Source organism: Ipomoea nil, unplaced genomic scaffold (assembly GCF_001879475.1).
Source record: "Ipomoea nil cultivar Tokyo-kokei standard unplaced genomic scaffold, Asagao_1.1 scaffold2280, whole genome shotgun sequence".
NCBI lineage: Eukaryota > Viridiplantae > Streptophyta > Magnoliopsida > Solanales > Convolvulaceae > Ipomoea > Ipomoea nil.
In genome coordinates, this window is record NW_017618708.1 from 1,324,736 (window position 1) to 1,344,887 (window position 20,152).

General features: G+C 38.4%; 2 protein-coding genes across 2 annotated transcripts in view; both read left to right on the forward strand.

Annotated features, from left to right (window-relative positions):
* The window catches only part of LOC109150763 (putative late blight resistance protein homolog R1B-17), a 27,305-nt gene extending 8,052 nt beyond the window's left edge, over window positions 1-19,253 (forward strand). The window contains exons 2-4 of the mRNA XM_019298752.1: window positions 16,072-18,108; window positions 18,851-18,945; window positions 19,120-19,253. Coding sequence (XP_019154297.1) covers window positions 16,099-18,108; window positions 18,851-18,945; window positions 19,120-19,138 — 2,124 coding nt within the window. The 5' untranslated portion in view covers window positions 16,072-16,098 and the 3' untranslated portion in view covers window positions 19,139-19,253. The remainder of the gene's footprint in view (window positions 1-16,071; window positions 18,109-18,850; window positions 18,946-19,119) is intronic.
* LOC109150759 (putative late blight resistance protein homolog R1A-4) overlaps window positions 14,602-20,152 on the forward strand; it is a 118,543-nt gene continuing 112,992 nt past the window's right edge. Inside the window, exon 1 of the mRNA XM_019298743.1 lies at window positions 14,602-15,636. Within this exon, the coding sequence (XP_019154288.1) occupies window positions 14,680-15,636 (957 nt within the window). The 5' untranslated portion in view covers window positions 14,602-14,679. The remainder of the gene's footprint in view (window positions 15,637-20,152) is intronic.

The window sequence follows — 20,152 nt, forward strand, 5'->3', positions numbered from 1 at the left end:
TAATAAATTCATAACTCTTTGAGAAGGGTGGTTATGTTGAGACAAAGCTGATGAATTCACCGCATAATGACATGAGTACAAAGTGCTCTTGGTGACTTATACTCAATTGGGATGGTCTATATTGAGGTAGACCTAAAGAGATCCCTGGCTTGAGTGGAAAAGGGCTAACCGCCTCTTATGAAAGATAATGGGGTTATCCCAAGAAGCTGAGTGGCTAAGAAACATGGTGATAACCGTGCAGTTGTGGGGGTGTCCAACACCTTCACCACATTGTGATTCACAAACTATCATTTGCAATGCAAAGAACAGTGCCTATGATAGAAAGAAAAGGATTAGAACTGATTTATGTCTTTAACTACTCTATAAGCCTTTAAAGGTGGTCTATACTGAGATAGACTTGGTAGAGTTAAAAGTCTATATTGAGATGGACTTGACAAGACATAAAAATCTACAATGCGATAAGACTTGTCAGAGTTAAAAGTCTATGTTGAGAAAGACTTTGACATGGTGGAGGTCTATATTAAGATAGACATAACAGACTTGAATACTAAGGGTATTCATAAGAAGTCAAAGAGTTTGACTTTCGTAGAACCTGCTTTTTGAGTTGGTGTGTGCATTAGAGTTCAAAATTTATCTAACCGGTGAGTTCAAGATTCATATCACTCTCGGAAAGAAAATTACTCAGTGTCACTACGTGTCAGTTCAAGTTCACAAACACTGACATTAAGATCAATTCATTTGTATTGCTCAGGCATCTTTTTTCCATTCCTTGCATTTGTGGGGGATTATTGGGAAAAATGCAAGCCACTCATTAATTATGTGGTGGTTTAACCTTGACCACAAATAATTATGTGGTGGTTTAACCTTTACCACAAATTAATGAGTGGTTAAGATCCTTTAAATAATATGAGGCCTAAATTACTTGGCCTCTATTATTTAAACATGGCCTGCCTTTGAGTTTAAACACACCCAGGAAAATATTTCCTTTCTCTCTTCTTTCTATGTCTGCTAGTTAAAGTCTGAGCAATAGTGAGGTTCAGCTACGTTTAAGCTGGTGCGAGCTTAGCGTGGTTATTCTGTGTAGCCTGTCGAAAGCGTACCTGTTTGTCGACTACACCGTCACCGGGCAAATAACCCTTTTAAGGTAGTGTTATTATAACACGGCACAGACTTCTTTTCAGCCATACATCCATTGTGTCCGTGTTTCTTAAAAGGTGCCCAACTCGCGCGTTGACGTTGCGAATATTTTCCAACAGTAGAAAGATCCTATGCATATATATATATATATATATATATATATATATATATATATATATATATATATAAATCAATATGGAACTATGATCTGCGTATGAATTTTGTTTTACCGTTTCTGTAGACCATTCGCATGCAACCTCGAGATTTAGGTTCACTTGATCTTCATCTTTATTTCTATTGTCATCATAAAGTTCGATTGCATTTTCGTCCTAAATAGGCAAACAAATAACAACTCTTGATATATTAAAGCAATGAATTTTCTAATAAAAAATAAATATACGTACTTAAATTTCTAAATAATATGTAAAAGCAATGAATTTAAATTTCTAAATAATATATAAAAGCAATGAACAAATATACGTAAGTTCAATTGTAACATTTCAGTAACAATTCAAATAATGTTGTTGATTTTGATCATTGTAACTAAGAAATTGTCTTTGATTTTGATCATTGTAGCTAAAAAAATCTTCAATCCAACCGTCCATACCTTATAGATTGTATGAGACATATACATCACACACACCCCACATATATATAGAGTCATTTGAGTCCAATCTGTATTCCCTGCCGTCCAAATTACCAATGGTTTCATCTCACAAATATCAATATTAACTAAAAAATATGTATTGAAATTATAAACTTAAAAAAAATATGTATTCAAATTACAAACTTATAAAATCTATGTATTGAAATCAGATATTTAAAATAAATTTTTATTGGAAAAATTGAGAAGGCAAAGAGGCGAAATTAAAAAAAAAAAAAAAAAAAAACGTAAACGTCACCTTCTCCGGTGAGAAAGTGTGCCTTCTCACCGGAGAAGGTAACTGGGCTGCCTTCTCCGGTGAGAAGGGCTGCCTTCTCCGGTGAGAAGGCAGCCCAGTGGGTCGCCTTCTTACCGGAGAAGGCGACCCAGGTAGATTTCTACCTGGGTTGCCTTCTCTGGTGAGAAGACAACTCACTGTGGGTTGCCTTCTCACCGGAGAAGGCAACCCAGGTAGAAATCTGCCTGGGTCGCCTTCTCCGGTGGGAAGGCAACCCATTGGGCTGCCTTCTCAGTTGCCTTCTCACCGGAGAAGGTGACGTCTTTTTTTTTTTAATGTATTAATTAATTAAATTTTAAATTACCAAATTATTAATTGCAAGTTTGACTAGGTGGTGCAAATAGCAAAATGTACTCTCATTTGGCTATTTACACCACCTATTAATTATCAAAAGTTTTTCACCTTTTTGTCATTCCAAGATAGTTTATACCAAATTTTAGTCAAAGGGGGTGCAAATAGCAACACCCATATATATAGGAAGCTAGGCCTGGAGAAATTGTTGGAAGACATGACAACTTTTAAATGTGCACATTAACTACTGACGGCTCATTCCAGTTGTCAATAGTTTAGCGTTGACCAAAGAATTTCCCTTTTATATCCCAGATTTGTGAGGAGTAAATTTCAATTTTGGCCATGTAACTATATATGTCTGTTAATTGCAGTCCACAATTTTCAAAAGTGTTAATTTAGCACTTTGACTATGCAATTTTTATCAATTTTGATCATTTCGGTCAAATTTCGCCGGAAAAACTTAATTTATCGGTTAGTGTTTAGCTGAAAAATTATATATAAGCTACTGAAAACTGGAGAGCTGTTAAGCTAGCTGATTATGTTTTAAAGTGTTTGGTAAAATTAACTTTTTGATAAGCTCATAAATGTAAAAAGACTAAAAATGAGATCTTCATAAAATTTAAATATGAGTAAATTTCAATTTTGACCTTGTAACTATATGGGTCCTGTTAATTGCAGTGCACGACTTTCAAAAGTGTTAATTTAGTACCTTGACTATGCGATTTTTATCAATTTTGGTCACTTCGGTCAAATTGTCGGCCAAATTTCGCTGGAAAAACTTAATTTATCAATTAGTGTTTAATCTGAGGGGCAAATTCGTCTTTTGAACTATGGTCCGAATTAAATAAAGTTAGTTTTTAACCCGATTTTTTCGGCGAAATTTGGCCGATAATTTTGTCGGAGTGACCAAAATTGATAAAAATTGTGTAACCAAGGTACAAAATTAATACTTTTGAAAGTCGTGTACTGCAATTAACAAGACCCCTATAGTCAATGGACCAAAATTGAAATTTACTCATTTGTGAGAAAGAGTAAAAGTTTGAGAGTAGAATTTGAGACTACAATTAATTTATTTTTTTGGCAACCACAACCGCCCTTGCCTCTTCTAGACAAACAACAAATAGTTTCTTCTCTCCATGAAAATCTTGCTTTCCTGCAAGAAAATCTTGAGATCGGCTATGATAATTGGGGGCGATGAAATTTATATTTTGTTATACAGTTCAATACAATAAATTTATAAAGAAGGTGATGCAGGAAATTAACTCGGGGGTCCGAATTAATTAATCCGATTAAATTAAAGAATGCGCAGTGACAAGTAAAGATTAAACTGAACGCAAATGATAAGCGGGATGAAATAAAGGGATCAATATCGATATGAATATAAGTCACAGAGATAAATATTGTATTAATCAGGTATAAAATGCTATTACAAATATAATGTAGGAATCGTGTAATAACAAGACAAAGTGTTGGATTAGGACAAGTTGTGTCTCAAAGAGACATGGATGAGTGTTTTCATACCCAATTCCGCCCCAACAACTCCGAATTTGGTCCGCTCCATATTATCCCACTCCGGGTCTATTCGCAATTATTCCATTAGAAGTACTTTGGAGATGGAAATGATGAAAACTGTTAAAAGAAAAAAAAAAAAAAAGAAGAATGAGAAAAATGAAAGAAGAGAAAAAGAAAAGAGAGAAAAGGTAGCTTGGGGTTGAGAGTGTGTTGGTGGAAACCATTGCTTAAGCCAGAGTCTCCAAAGCCCCCTCGGGTTCAAACACAGTACGCTGTGCCGAGAGGGGTGTACTCTTGGACTAAGGTTGGTGGGAGAGGGTGCCATTGCTCTCATCGGGGCCCTTTAAGCTCCCCCGGGCTAAAACATAGTACGCTATGCCGAGGGGGGTAGGCCTTGGGTGTGAGGAGGGAAGGAGAGTGAGTATCATTGCTTAGGTTGGGTCCCTTAAAGTCCCCGGGGATAAAACATAGTGCGCTATGTCGGTGGGGATGGGACTTTAGCCTAAGGGTGGCGGGGTAGAAGGGATCCCCTTAAATGGGCATCGGTCCCATCCTTTGTGTGGGACGGGGAGCTTAACACTGACTATGGATTGTGAAAGCTTGGTGAGTAGATGAAATGATTAAGGTTGAATCTACTTGGTGAGCATGTTCTTGATAGGTTTGAGCCTCCTTGGCCTTTACGTGAAGGCTTATCCTTGTACATATTTAGCTAGGTTATATAAAGTAGAGTTAGGAAGTATCTTTGATATGGGTGGTCACTTTGGGACCATCTATGTATGACTTGAAGACTTTTTTGACATCTATGCATTATTTTAAAAAAAAATGGAAAATCAATTCTAAGCACAACTACCCAACTATTTTTATTTTTTTTTTGAAAACCTTAAACGCATGCATTAATTCAAATCTAAATAAAGGGTATTACAAATGTAGAGGGAGGGTTCGTGAACCACTCTGAGCAACCAGACGTAGAAACAGACTGCCTAGCTAACAGATGGGCTGCCTGATTCGCAGATCGCTTGGTAAAGATTAAACTAGCATGAGCAAACATGCTCATTAAGTTTTTGATATCATCTAGAATCAAATGAAAGGATGACTCTCCATTCCCTGCAATGTAGCTCTGGACAACTTGTTGGGAGTCAGTCTCTATGATAATATTGCCACCTGTAAATGATTTGAGCCATGATAGTGATTCTCGAATGGCCATTGCTTTTGCCTCTCTAGGTGTAAAAGTGACTTTCCAGTGACCTCCCCTAGCTGCAACGAAGAGCCCTTGATCGTCTCTCAGGATACAACCAAAGCCCATGCAGCCACCCTCAACATTAATAGCTACATCAACATTTAGCTTCATGTAGCCTCGCCGTGGTTTGCTCCAGTGATCAGTAGGTGCTGCTGTGTTCCGAGCAATGTGAATATCTGTAGTTGCTGCTTTCCAGGCTAAGTAGTACGCCATCGTCCTAAAAATCAGGCTGCTCATCGACTGTAAAGGCTGGTTCTGCCACACAATGTTGTTTCTTAAATTCCAAAGACTCCAGCAAACCATGGAGAGTGTGCAGAATTGGTCATCAGATAGGGTATCTAGTGCATTACTCAGCCACGTTTGGAAATTATCTGCAACAGAATGAAGAGTATAGAACTAAAGATAATTCCAACAAGACTTGGCGTAGTCACAATCGGTGAGAAGGTGCAAAATTGACTCAGCTCCGTTTCTGCATAGATTACAATTTGCATTGCAGTCAATGTGCCTCCTTCTTAGATTGTCTTTGGTGGGAAGACAGGAGTTGCACGCTTGCCATAAGAAGGTTTTGACTTTTGGAGGGATTCTACACTGCTATAGCCTGCTCCATATCTTGATATCATCCATGATCAACTCTCCACCTATGTATTTATAACAGCTTTTGACCGAGAATCTGCCGTTATCTTCAGGGCCCCAAATAACTTTGTCCTGCATGTGTTGGCTGGGTAGGGGTATCCTCATAATCAAGTCCGCATCTCTGGATGTGAAAATATTCCGGATGGTGGATTCATCCCAGTCATGAGTATTGGGATCAATAAGATCTTTCACCTTGGAATTCTCCATGAGCGGGTAGGGGAACGACTGAATCTTTGGGTTGTTGTTATCCAGCAGCCAATTATCCCCCCAAATGCGAGTAGACGATCCATTTCCAATCCTCCATCTTGAGTGTTTGCGAATGATCTCTTGTGTAGCCATCAAGCTGCTCCAAATAAAAGAAGGATTGGCACCTAGCTTGGCATCAAGAAAGGAAGAGTTAGGATAGTATTTTGCTTTGTAGACTTTAGAGACCAAGGAATTGGGATCAGTGAATAGTCTCCAAGTTTGTTTGCTTAGGAGAGCTAGATTAAAGTCATGAAGGTCCCGAAAACCAAGACCTTCCCATTTGTTAGGCTTGCACAGGGATTTCCAATTTTTCCAAATAATGCCTCTGATGTCACTTCCTCCCCCTTTCCACCAATAAGAATACATTGTAGTCTCCACAGCATTGATAAGTCCTTTAGGCAAGAGAAAGACCCCCATGGTATAAGTCGGCAGTGCTTGGAGAACAGATTTCAAGAGAATCTCTCTCCCTGCTTTAGAAATGAATCTATGATTCCACCCATGGATTCGATTAACAATGCGGTGTTTGACAAAGTTTAGGATTTCTGATCTGTCCTGTTCCTGCCAATAATCATAGGGAGCCCCAAATAGTTTCCGCTACTGCTGCTGTGATGGATACCCAAAATATCACTAAGCTGGTCTCTCTGAGAGTCATGGATATTTCTGCTAAAAGCCAAAGTGGACTTAGTCAAATTTATGCATTGGCCTGAAGCCTTCTCATAATCATTTAGAAGCTTCTTCATATTGTTTGCTTCCTCCACTGATGCCTTAAAAAAGATAAAACTATCATCAGCAAAAAAAAGGTGCCTTATAGATGGTGCATTCCTTGCCACCGTAAGACCATGAATTCTGCCTCTACTCTCAGCCACCAAGATGAATAAATATGGAGAGATCGGGTCTCCCTGCCTTAATCCCCGCTGAGGTATGATTGGACCTATTTCCTGCCCTTTATTCAGTACAAAGTAGCTAACTGAGGATATGCACTCCATAATTAGGTTGATCCACTTAGCATCGAAACCTATTTTGTCCATGATATTGCGAAGTAGGGACTATTCTAATCTGTCATAAGCCTTGCTGATGTCTAACTTGAGAGCTGCAATACCATTCTTTCCTTGACTTTTTCTCTTCATATAATGTTGCATCTCAAATGCAATCATTATATTGTCGGTGATCAGTCTGCCGGGAACAAAGGCACCTTGATTCACTAAGACCAGATCATTCAATAAAACTTTCAATATGTTGGCCAATGCTTTAGCAAGGATCTTGTAAGCTACAGAGCATAGGGCAATTGGTCTGAGGTCCGCCATGGTCTCCGGTACGGATTTTTTTGGTATCAACACAATCTGTGTGATGTTTATGTCCTTCGGCAGCTTCCCGAAATCCAGAAAAGAGCTGCAATAATCAATAAGGCTTTGGCTTAAGATAACCCAGTAAGATTGGAAGAATCCGGGATTGAAACCGTCAAAACCCGAATTCTTGTCGGGATGCATGCCAAAAACTGCCATTTTAATCTCAGGGGCAGTGAATCTTCTAAGTAGCATATTATTATTTGAGCTAGTAATGCTAGGATTAATACAGTTCAATACAGGGTTGCAATCTCCAGCATCAGAAGTAAAAATATTCACAAAGTAATCCCTTACCAGAGAGTCTAGTTGAGGTCCATGAGAAACCCAATTGCCATTCTGATCACACAACCTAAGAGTCTCATTGTTCCGTCTTCTCTGATTTACTGCATTGTGGAAAAACCTAGTGTTGTTTTCACCTCCCTTGAGCCAAAATAATTTCGCCCTCTCTGCTTCCAGAATTGATTTTGTCTATCCAAGAGATTTAAGAATTGGGATTGTACTGCAGAAAACTCCTGAATGCTGTGGATGTCTGTTCTTGGCCTAAGAGTTTCCAGCCGCCTTTTAAGATTGTCAATATCAGGTTTCATGTTGCTGTTTAGATCTTTTCCCCATTTCCAGACTTCGTGACTGCAAATTTCGAACTTAGAACAAAGCTCGTGGCCTTCCGAGTTTGACCAATTTTGTTGGACGATCTAACGGCACTGCTCTTCCTTCAGCCAGTAGTTCTCAAACTTAAAGCTTCTTCTTTTCCTTGCTCTAGATGGTGGTGAGGGCCAGATAGCAAGAGGAATGCGATCGCTAGAAGGAGCCTCGAATGATTCTGCTATAGCTCCTTCGGAAATGTCAAGCCATGCGTTGTTAACAAGGATTCAATCTAGCTTTTCCCTTATCCAGTGAGAGGACCCTCTACCTTTTTCCCAAGTAAACTGATAGCCTTTAAACTGGTAATCTCGTAAGCCGCTGAAGTTGATCGCCTCATTGAAACCTTGCAATAACCACTGCGGATGACGAGTACCACCAATCTTTTCTTCTAGAGCAATGATATCGTTGAAGTCTCCGATTAACATCCAAGGCAGCGGTGAAGCTAGAGATAGGTTTTTGAGGATATCCCAAGTGATCTTTCTTCTGTGTCTTTCCGGATTCCCGTAGAAACCTGTAAAACGCCAGGTGGTTGAGGAGGAGCTCGTCTTAACAATGGCGTCAATGAAGTTGCTGGAGCTGTCGGAGACATAAACTTTTAGAGTATTCTTCCAAAATAGAGCTAGGCCTCCACTTAGGCCCATGCTATCAACAGTAAATAAATTATCAAAACCCAACTCTTTCCTTATGCTTTCCATTTGGGCTGAACCAATTTTTGTTTCTAATAAAAAGAGCAGAACCGGCATCTTAGCGTGGATCATGCCCACAAGAACTTGAACTGTCGTGGGGTTGCCAAGCCCCCGACAGTTCCAAGAGATAAAACTCATTGGTTTAGGCGGGCCTGTGACGCAGGTCCCGCCTGTAACAACCCAAAATTTAATTTCATAAATTCAATTTTAAGAAATTCCAAAATAGCCATTTTCACTCCATTAAAAATTTTTGCGATCAATTGGTGTTTGAATAAATTATTTTAGTCACATTTTAAATTAATTCGACACCAAAATTGATTCTATTCGAAATTTTCTAAATTTTCGGGTGCTTCGCGTACCAAGATTTAAATCGAGAAATTTATCTGAGTGAGACCGGGAGAATTCAAAAAGATTTCAAACAAGGGTTCATCTAAATAGCTTTTTGAGAAATTCATTTATAACCCCAAAGTATTTAAAAAATAGCATTTCTAGCCCTTGGTCCATGATACAAGGTGAACTACAAGGCCATGTCTGATATTTTAAAGATATAAGCCAAAAGACCACTTTGCCCTCCACCAATCATTGGTGATCTACCTAGGGTTTTGCACCCATATAAATAGAACCATTTCACCTTGCCTTCATCTGATCCATCTCTTTGCCTCTCCTCTCCCTGAGCTTTCTGTAAACAAAGAAGAAGCAAAGCAGTAAGTTTCTAACTTTCATTTTCATCCATCAATTTCCATTTGCTCTATGATCATCCACCCTTGCCTCCCATCTCTGAGGTTGTCTTAAGCTTAGCATGTACCTATGTTTGTGTGAGGGACTAGGTGGTGAAGGTGTTAGCATCTGAGCAGGAAAGGATAGGGAACCACACAAGAAGAAGAAGCTACAAGAGGTATAACCCCATGGATTCCTTCTTAAAATTTGGCTATGTGAAGCCTTAATATTGAGTAGAAATGAGTAGAAACTATGATATTTTGTTGTGTTTATGCTTAGAAGTGATATAGTATTTGTTTGTGAGTTGTTGAGATTGTTTTGGACTTGTTTGGATTGAGTTTTGCATATGAGAAAGCCTTCTGGTGCACACACAAAGTGCACCAGATCAGACCAGCGGCCCTAGCCGCGGCCCATCAGGACGGCCGCCGGCTAGAGCCGTGGTTGCACGGGACTAGGGCACGGCCCTAGAGGAGGGACGCCGCCTAATCCCGATGGAGTGACGGGGCTCATGGGGCGGACCACGAGGAGTCCCGCCTCAGGTCCCTGAGTTTGATTCTGAAAAGGTTTTGTGCAGTGCCCGGGCCCTTGTGGCTCAGCTACGTGTCGTTTCGAGCCGAGTGTTATGGGCCCTTGTGGCTCGGATCTTCGGGATCGTCTCGACGCACGTTTTGGCTTTGATTTCGTTGAATTTGGATAAAAAATGAGTAAGATGTGAAGGATTTGTTGAAGAATATCCACACAGTGCATATTTGCTTAGTTCTCTGTATATGAAAAATGCTTGGCTTTTTAATCTGATGTTATTTTATTGAGTAGAGAAGCATGATCCTTTGAGAGTATGATTTATTATGTAAGCATGATCCTTTGAGAATTTGATTTATTATGAAAGCATGACTAGATTGTAATATTTGATCAATGAGAATATAAGCATATTTGTTGAGTGAAATGTATAGAATTTGCTATGTTGCAAACTGAGCATGACATTATATTCTTGAGTACTTCATGTTATTTTATACATGGTTTAGAAGCATGCTATAGAGTATTTTGGAATCCCCCATATGTCATATTTCAAAAGTGCATAAAGGGCCAACGTGAGCCCAAGTATTACTTTCAAAAACCATAAGCATGTGGTATATCATTCTTTGATGCATTGAGAAGTAGTAGAGTTGTTGCATGCATGAGATTGATGCATGAGAGATATATCTATGTATTATATATATCGGTGAGGTTTTGGAGGATACCGTTTGGACTATGTCCTCTCGGGAGATATTTATGGACATTGCGGTCCCAGTATATGTAACGCGGCGTATTCCCACGTTACGAGGTTGGAAACTGCCCGCCAGGCTTGGAATCCTGGTATGGGGGTGTGCACACTTAAAGTTCGATACCTGATTCCACAGCACGAGAACCACGAGATTGGTTCCGTAGACGGTAGGAGATATTGGGTCGGATTTACGCCGTTCCCAATGGGGCAATTCACGCTTTGGTGAAACCCTGAGCCGTCTACGAGCGAGAAGAAAAGAAAGATAGTCAAAAGAGACTCATGAGACAGAAAGAGAGTCAAAAGAGACTCAAGAGAAAGAAAGAAAGTAAGAAAGAGACCTCCACAGAAAGTACTCTATTTTTATAATGAGTGTAAGTGTGTGTATATATATATATATATATATATATATATATATATATATATATATATATATATATATATATATATATATATATATATATAGTGCACGAGATTACATATGAGTATGAGTATAGTATTGCACGAGATTGCATATGAGTATGAGTATATTATTGCACGAGATTGCATATGAGTATGATTATATTATTGCACGAGATTGCATATGAGTATGATTAGTATTGCACGAGATTGCATATGAGTATGAGTATAGTATTGCACGAGATTGCATATGAGTATGAGTATATTATTGCACGAGATTGCATATGAGTATGGTTATATTATTGCACGAGATTGCATATGAGTATGATTAGTATTGCACGAGATTGAATATGAGTATGATTATAGTATTGCACTAGATTGCATATGAATATGATTATAGTATTGCACGAGATTGCATATGAGTATGAAGTATAGTATTGCACGAGTTTGCATTTGAGTACAGTATCACATGAGATTGCATAATGAGAATGTTGATTTAAGATTGTTCGTCGAGCATGATTGTTTGTTATATTTGAAGCCTTGTATATCAAGTTTATGTGATGAGAATGTGAGAGTATAAGAATACCTGTTATATGGTTTATTAGCATGATCCTACTTGTAAGCATGAATTGCTTGTTCATTTAATTGAGAAGTTTATATGATGAAGAATCTAAGTGTTCAGTCTTTTATATATATATATATATATATATATATATATATATATATATATATATAAAAGCATGCCAGCTGATATTATAGGGTGCAAACATCTAGAAAGTATGTGTTAGATCTAAAGATGATATGAGAATATGAGATGAGTTTATTGTTTATAAAGAAATCAAATGTTTTCAAAGTAAATGCTAGAATACTTTATAGGGTTGAGTGTGGTTATACTTAGCTTCGTGCTAACGGGTGTTTTCTTATTTGTCTATGTGTTGCTTGCAAAACCCCTTTCAGGTGGGCCCAACAGTGAGAAGAGATCGAGTTAGATTAGTCTCGTAGTTTGAGATGTCTAAACTCTAGTTATTGATGACTTTGTTATGGATTTTAGACTTATTTTGATATTATGGTTTTGAGGATGATGTAGACTTTTGGGGTGACGTTTTTCCCCCTTATGTTTCCAGTATTCTATATGGATGTCGGATATTTATTTTATTTCTAATTTTACCCCTTAGCCTGTGCAATCACCACGGAGGGGTGGTTGTGGCGGTGACACTCCCACTAGTTATCTTATTAGTTATTATTTCCGATGCTTAGTTTATGTTAATGATTATTTAGAGTTGTAATTAAAAGTTAGAAAAGTGAGGTGTTACACCGCCTCTAGCAGATTTTTTGGGAGACTCGGGTCATTTCCAGAGGTGAACACATCCAAATCGTGAACCGGTTCAGAGAGATCCAAGCCTTTCCTCTTTTTTCTCTGGTCAGGCCCAACAAGAGTTCCCTCATAATGCCCCAAAAACATTGGGCCTTTTGAAGTGGGCTGAAAGAAAGGACCAAGGTTACTCAAATCACTGGGGGTTGCAAGCTTCACCGGGCAGCAATCGTTATACCCTGCACCACGACGAACAGTGCATTGTGCGTCCTGCGCCTCCCAAAATGACGTCGTTTTGGGAGGCGCGGTAGGAAGTTGACATGATTATGTACGTCATTTTGGGAGGCGCGGTAGGAAGTTGACATGATTATGTATATTTATTTATACAATTATGTATATTTTTTATTATGTACATTTTTTATATAATTATATACATTTTTTTATACAATTATGTACATCCGAATCAGAAAATTTTTGTGTATTATGTTAAGAGTTGATGTGTATTAAGTTAAAAGTTTATGTTTATTATGTATTATGTTAGATTATGTGTATTATCTTTTAAAAAGAGTATGTGTATTTTTTTTTTTATATAATTATGTACATTCATGTAGACAATTATGTGTATTCTAGTATAACATTATGTACATTTTTAAACATGAGATTTTTATTTTTAAGGAAAATTAACTGCCGAACACTGTGTAGCGAAATTTCAAAAAAAAAAGAAAAATTGAAACGACGTCGTTTTGCATCTGGGCGCACAATGCAACGCGTGCCGTGGTGCAGGATATAAATTGCCACCTGGCAGCAGCAGGGATTAAGGAATTGATTGAAAGACAGATGGCCTGCAGCAAAAGCATTTGGTTGACTTTGGGAACTGGCTCCAACTATGAATGAGGCAGAATTAAATGTGCAGCTCTTTTCATGTCTGGCCTCTGGCATCTGCTCCTGCATGTCATCAGTCCGAGCAATATCCGGCTGATAAACACTCTGCCCATAATCCTTTTGCCCACTGGGTTCCTCGTACATGGGGATTCCCGTTTGGTGGTGGTTTGTGTTGTCGGTGGCACACTTTTCCGGTGTGGTGCTCCGTTCTGGCCGTTGAGAAAAGAGCCATCTGTTAGCTTGTGAAGGTGGCCGCCTGTTCACCGCTCTAAGTTCAGGGCCATATGCCCTAGTCGACTCAGCTTCCTTGGAATCAAACAGTTTAATGCAAGACCTCTCGCTATGCCCAATCAAACCACAGAAGAAACAGAACGTGGGGAGCCTCTCGTACTTGCATTCCAAGGTCAAAACTTCCACCGCAGCATTTTTTTTTATTTTGATTTTTTGACATAGAGGCTCTGAGATATCCATCCGAACTCTTATACGTATGAACCCGATCCAAGTGCCGTCATAGTTAGACAAATCCGCTTTGATAAAATCCCCAGTTGAGCTGCAATAAATTTGGCCATTTTGAGATTTGTCATTTTTTTTTTTTGGTATTTTGTGTATTTGTACCCAAAATTCTGCTTTGGAAAGATCAACCTCAAAGGGAGATTCGTTGTCTTGAAGCTGGTGTAGATTGAGCAGGTGTTGGTCGAAAGACCAGGGTCCTTCCTCAAGCACCCTGCGAGTATCTTTCTCATGGAAGAACTGGAAGAGGAACAGGTTATTTGCTAAATCCTTTGCCATCATTCCCTTGACTGGGCGCCATGGTTTCCTTCAGGAAGTTAAATTTCACAGCTTTGTCTGTAAGCAAGGTACCCACCAAGGTGAAAACATCATCATCATGGGCGTTCCAGGTTTCATCGTCTCCGAATGGCATGTCAACCTCCACTTCATCCTGGATGTTTAATGCTTCGTATTGTGTCTCCAGTGGTTCTTTGCCTCGGCTGCTTGACGCCATGTTGTTAGTGTGTAGGAACTGGAATCGTTGGGTCTCAGCTAACGCAAGAGGTGGGCAGAAGCAAGGTCTCTTCTTCGTGCAGTGACTATGGCTTGAAGTACACCAGAACACTAGTCTCTGGGGTAAATAAAGGAAAGACCAACAACCATCATTCAATGCCATTAAGGTGGTTGGTGGGATTCTCATAAATGAAGCAGAAGGGCAATAACAACCGGAATAAATCCGGACACGACTTGTAGAACACAAGAGGAAAGAGGCTTGTTAACTAGAACAAGAGGAAGAAAGCTCCATCTGGAGAGGGAATCTGGGATCCAAAGTAATTACAACTACTAACATTTATATCTTTACGTTTCCAATTTTCTTTTGACTAACAGTAGTGTCTGTTCGTTCTAATCATTCATTTCTTCCAAATTCTTCCTCTTCCAGAGAGAGAGAAGCAAATGGCTTACGCTGCTGTAACTTCGCTTATGGAAACACTGTCTCTACATTTCTTGCAATCACAACCACGTTTGCCTATTGAAGATTTAGAAGCACAAATCAGAGATGACAATGAAAATATTGGCTTGGTGCAACAAATTGTTGAGGCTGAGATGAGAGAGATGGAGTTGGACGAAGAAGCGTCATCAAAGCGTCTTCGTATAAAGGCTTGCTTCCCCAGGCTTCATGGAATCTTCAATAATGAAGCGGTAAAACAGACTGATTATTACCCCAAGAAGAAGAAGTTGATTAAAAGTGAAAAGCTGCAGCAGCAGCAGCTTGCAGAGAGTTCATCATCACCAAATGAAAGAATCATTAATGCTTGGGATAGTATACTATTGACTTCTCGGCTCAGGGAGGTGGGTGAACTCAAACAAAAGATAGTTTCTCTCCATCAAAATCTGGGCTTGCTGCAACAAAGTCTTGAGAAATCTGAGATCCCCTATGATGATGGGAGGGTGGGGGTGATGAAAGATTTAGTGGCGCAGATCAGAGATGCATCGTTCAATGCAGAAGAAAGGATTGAGATGGAGTTGAGAAGAATTTATCTAGCAAAGGACAGCCTTCATATAACAGCTTGCCTGCTCAGGCTTCATCAAATCTTCAATGAAGCACAAAAACAGACTGATTACCAGATGAGGGATGGTAATGAAAATCTTGGCTTGCTGCAACAAATTGTTGAGGCTCAGATTAGAGAGATGGACTTGGAATTGGACGAAGAAGCGTCATCATCGAAGCCTCTTCGTATAAAGGCTTGTCTCCCCAGGCTTTATGGAAAGCAGCAGCTTGCTTGGCTCAGAGAGGTGGGTGAAGTCGAACAAAAGATGGTCTCTCTCCAAGAAAATCTTGGCTTGCTGCAGGACATTCTTCAGAAATCTGAGATTGGCAATGATGATGCGGGGGCGATGAAAGATTTAGAGGCAGAGATCAGAGATGTATGGTTCAAAGCCGAAGAAAGGATTGAGATGGAGTTGACTACAATTTATCTAGCAAAGGATAGTCTTCTTCATATAACATCTTGCCTGCTCAGGCTTCATCAAATCTTCATTGAAGCAGAAAAACAGACTGATTACCACAGGAATGAGTTGATTAGGATTCAAACTGAATACCAGCTAATTGCAAAGGCGGCTTCATCACAAAACGAAAGAATCACTGATGTTTCACTCCTTGGTCGGATCCAACGAAGAGGACTACTGCTTGAGAACGGAGGAGGATTATCACAGCCTGTTCTAGCACACAAGAACATTATTGTGAGAAAATTTTCAAAAACCGCTTCAAAGTTGGACAGTAGAATGGTGGGATGCCATGAGGCGTTCAACACGATATTGGATAAGCTCACACAACAATCAACTAAGGGGAGACAAGTTGTTTCAATTGTTGGCATGGGAGGAATAGGCAAGACCACTTTAGCACAAAAAGTTTATGAACATCCGTCAATTACTTCTTATTTTGACATGCGAGCATGGGTTAGTGTATCCCAAGAGTTTAACCAGGAACAAACGCTCCGATGCCTTATTGGTTGTGTTACAGCAGCATCAAGAGATGAACTCCATAAACAGAACCAAGACCAGTTAGCTGAATTCCTGCGTAAAAACTTGAAGGAACAAAGATATTTGATAGTGATGGATGATATATGGAGCACTACTGCTTGGGATAGTGTGCAAAGATGCTTTCCAGATGATAATAATGGAAGTCGTATACTGTTGACTTCTCGGCTTAAAGAGGTGGCAGAATATGCTAGCTCAGGTAACTCTCCTCTTAACATGCCTTTCTTAGATGCCGATGAAAGTTGGAATCTCTATTGCAAAGTCTTTGGTAAAACTGAATTCCTTCTAGTGTTTGAGCAAATTGGTAGAGACATAGTGAAGAGATGTAAAGGATTACCTCTAGCTATTACTATAGTAGCTAGTCTTCTCTCCAAGATAGAAGAGGAAGAGGAAAAGTGGAAGAATGTTGCAAAAAATGTAATGGGTGATTCTAGTGATGCATGTTCTAGAATACTATATTTGAGTTACAATCAATTACCACACCACTTAAAAGCTTGTTTTCTATATTTTGGAATTTTTGAAGAAGACTATGAGATCTCTGTGAAGGAGTTGGTTAGGTTGTGGGCGGCAGAGGGATTTTTGAGCACTGAGAAGCATGTGAATTTGGAGAAAGTGGCTATGGAATGCTTGCAAGATCTTGTTGATAGAAGTCTTGTTATAGTTAGCAAACATAGCTACAATGGGGAAATGAAGAGAATAAGGATCCATGATCTGTTGCGAGATTTGTGCTTGAGAGAAGCTAGACTTGAAAATCTCTTGAATGTCAATGGAGTTAAAAAACCTTGTCGTTGGATAAGTCATACATCTATATATTTCTATGATGAAGTCATGTTTGAAGATGAGTACTTTCACAAATCTCATTCCTTTCACTTAACTCATCTTAGCTATTCTTGGAATGAAGACGTGTATCGTCTACTTTCACACTTGAAACTAGTAAGAGTACTAGAAATTAGAAATATATATTGGGATAGAGTTATAGACCTAAATGTGCTTGCAAATCTTGTTCATCTGAGATACTTAGCTTTGTCCACAAATAGGTTTTCTAAGATAAAGCTCTTTGAGCATTGGAATATGCAAAGTCTTACTGTTAGTGGGTATGATGTTACATTGGATTCCTCTGAGGCATATAGAATTTGGAAAATGCCACTATTAAGGAATTTTTGTATTGGAAAAATTTTGTCATTAAAAGACCCGCCGGTTGTTTATAGAAACTTAGAGAATATATCTTGGTTGGATTCTAAGTTATGTACAAAGGATCTGTTTACAATGATTCCGAATTTAAAAACATTGGGGGTTTATTGTGGAAACGATGACGATATTCCAGATTGTTTTTATAATTTTGTGCACTTGGAGCAGCTTGAGAAACTAAGCATCAAAATGTGGATAAATTCCGGCCTTGTTATGTGTAGCATCCCATGGGCAACTAGTTTACCAAATCTTAAGAAGCTCAGCTTGTTGATGTCTTATCTGCAGTGGAGTGAGCTGAGGGCTATTAGTATGTTGCCTAATCTGGAGGTTCTAAAATTGATAAATGCTTGTAAAGGCTCAGAGTGGGAGACATATGATGGAGGGTTCCATCGATTGAAGAGGTTGGTAATTAAAAAAGCAGATTTCCAGTGTTGGAATGCTGTGGGTGACCATTTCCCTATGCTTGAATGTTTAGAGATAAGTGAGTGCTATTGTTTGAAAGAAATCCCTAGTGGTTTTGCCGATATCACCACACTAGCATTGATTCAGTTAAGCAAATGTAGTGATTCCCTTTTGGCTTCTGCAAAGTGGATTCAAGAAGAGCAAAACAACAACTATGGAAATGATGCCCTCCTTGTTCGTTCCGAAAATATTTGGGTCTCTTTCTATTCCTCTGATATATCTCTCACCATTTAACATGCACTTTATACTACTTGAATTTTTGATGGCTGATGGTTGCAATGGATAATCATCTGATCTGTTTTCTCTCACTTCTCTATCTCTTTTTTTAATTTCTCTATGTCATATTTCCTTACCTATCTAACTGTTGTTTGCTCGCCTTTTCTTTTTACTGAAGTTATTGTTTCCAGACACTTCATGGCGTAATAAGTGGCTTTAGGAGAAAGAGAGTGATGAATGAATAGCAGTATGTAGTTATGTAGTTATGAATAGCAGTTTATTTTGGTGTTTTTTTTTTTTTCCCTCAAATTAAAGAAAGAAAATGGATGAATTAAGCTTATTGCTTTCCCTTTTTGGAAATATATATAGGAAACTAAGGCCTGTGGAAATTTTTATTTATTCATTTAAAGTCTCAGAAATCTGTTTTGTTTCTTAAGTGAAGTGAAGTTTGGTTGTAGAGATTTTGGTGGTGGGGAATTAGTTTGTAGATTGGTTGCAATATATATAGCTGCTCTGATCTGCACTGCAATGAATAATCATTATCTCTTTAATTTTCTCTCATTTGTCTCTATCTGCTTTATTTATATATGAATGTCTCTTTACTTATAAGTGGTTTGTTCACCATCCATGCACCCGGCCTGAGTTTAAGTATTTGCAAGAGATCCCGAGTGGTTTTGTGGATATCACCACACTAGCATTGATTCAGTTAAACTACTGTCAGGAATCGGGATTCGCTTCTACTTCCGCAAAGTGGATTCAAGATGAGCAACTCAACAACTATGGAAAATCCATCCTTGCTCGTTTCGAAAATATTAGGTCTCTTTCTATCCCTCTAATATAACTCTGACCATTTCACATCTCATTCTACTTGTTTATCTGCAAGGAATAGTCATCTGTTTTCTCTCACTTCATCTCATTTTCTCTATATATTTCCTTGCCTATCTACCTGCTGTCTATTCACCAAATTTTAACTTAATTTACTGTTTCCAGCCTGAGAGTAAACATCTGAGAAAGAATGTGATGAGGAGAAATTGTTTGAAGACAAATTTTGAAGGCTATGTCCAGGACTCCAGGGTGACTACTTTGTTATATATTTTGGTTTCTGGTTCTGGGATGATTAGAGATGTGATGGATGATGCCATTTCACTCATTTCTTAAGATTATAATGCTTTAAGCAATTAATTTATTACAGATTATGTTGTTGTTATACAATTCAATATAGTGAATTTATTAGGCTAAGTCTGAAGTGATTTTTTGTTTGTAAGCAAGTGAAGTTGTACAGATAATCTAACTTAACCTCTCACTGTTTTGTTTCTTCTTAGCCACATACACTTTACTCATTCTTAATTCTTAAACACACACAAGTTTTGGAGTCTCTATACAAAACCTTGATTTTCTTGAGTGGTGTTTCTTCGTCTCAAGTCTCAACTGTTACCTAGTTTTGTGTCTAACTTCCTCTACTTCAATCTTCTGGTACGAGATGAGACATATACTGCTTTCGAGAAAATTTATTTTTTGCTTATTGCTTTCATTTTTTGGAAATATATATAGGAAGGATTGGAGAAATTATTGTTGGAAGATGAATTTTGAATGTGCAGAGTGGTCAGCTCACTCAGCTGAAATGGTCTCTGCTTCTTAGAAATTTGATGGATGGTGCCATATATAGCATTGCAGGATGGGAACTGAATTTATTCATTTCAAGTCTCAGAAATGTTTTTATTTTTTATTTTTTATTTTTTATTTTTTATTTTATTTTTTTTAATTTTTGTGGATTAGCCAACAATAGAATCGAATATAAGTTGGGTGAATATTCTATTGCACCCACATCATAGTGGCAATTTATATCGTGTATTGAGCGTGCATTGCATTGTGTGCCCTGCTGTAAAACGACGTCGTTCTGTTTTTTTTTTTTTTTTTTTAATTTCGATTTTCTGTGTCGACGGTTAATTTTCTTAAAAAAAATTTCATGTTTCGAAAATGTACATAATTGTATACTAGAATGTACATAATTTTATAACAAAAT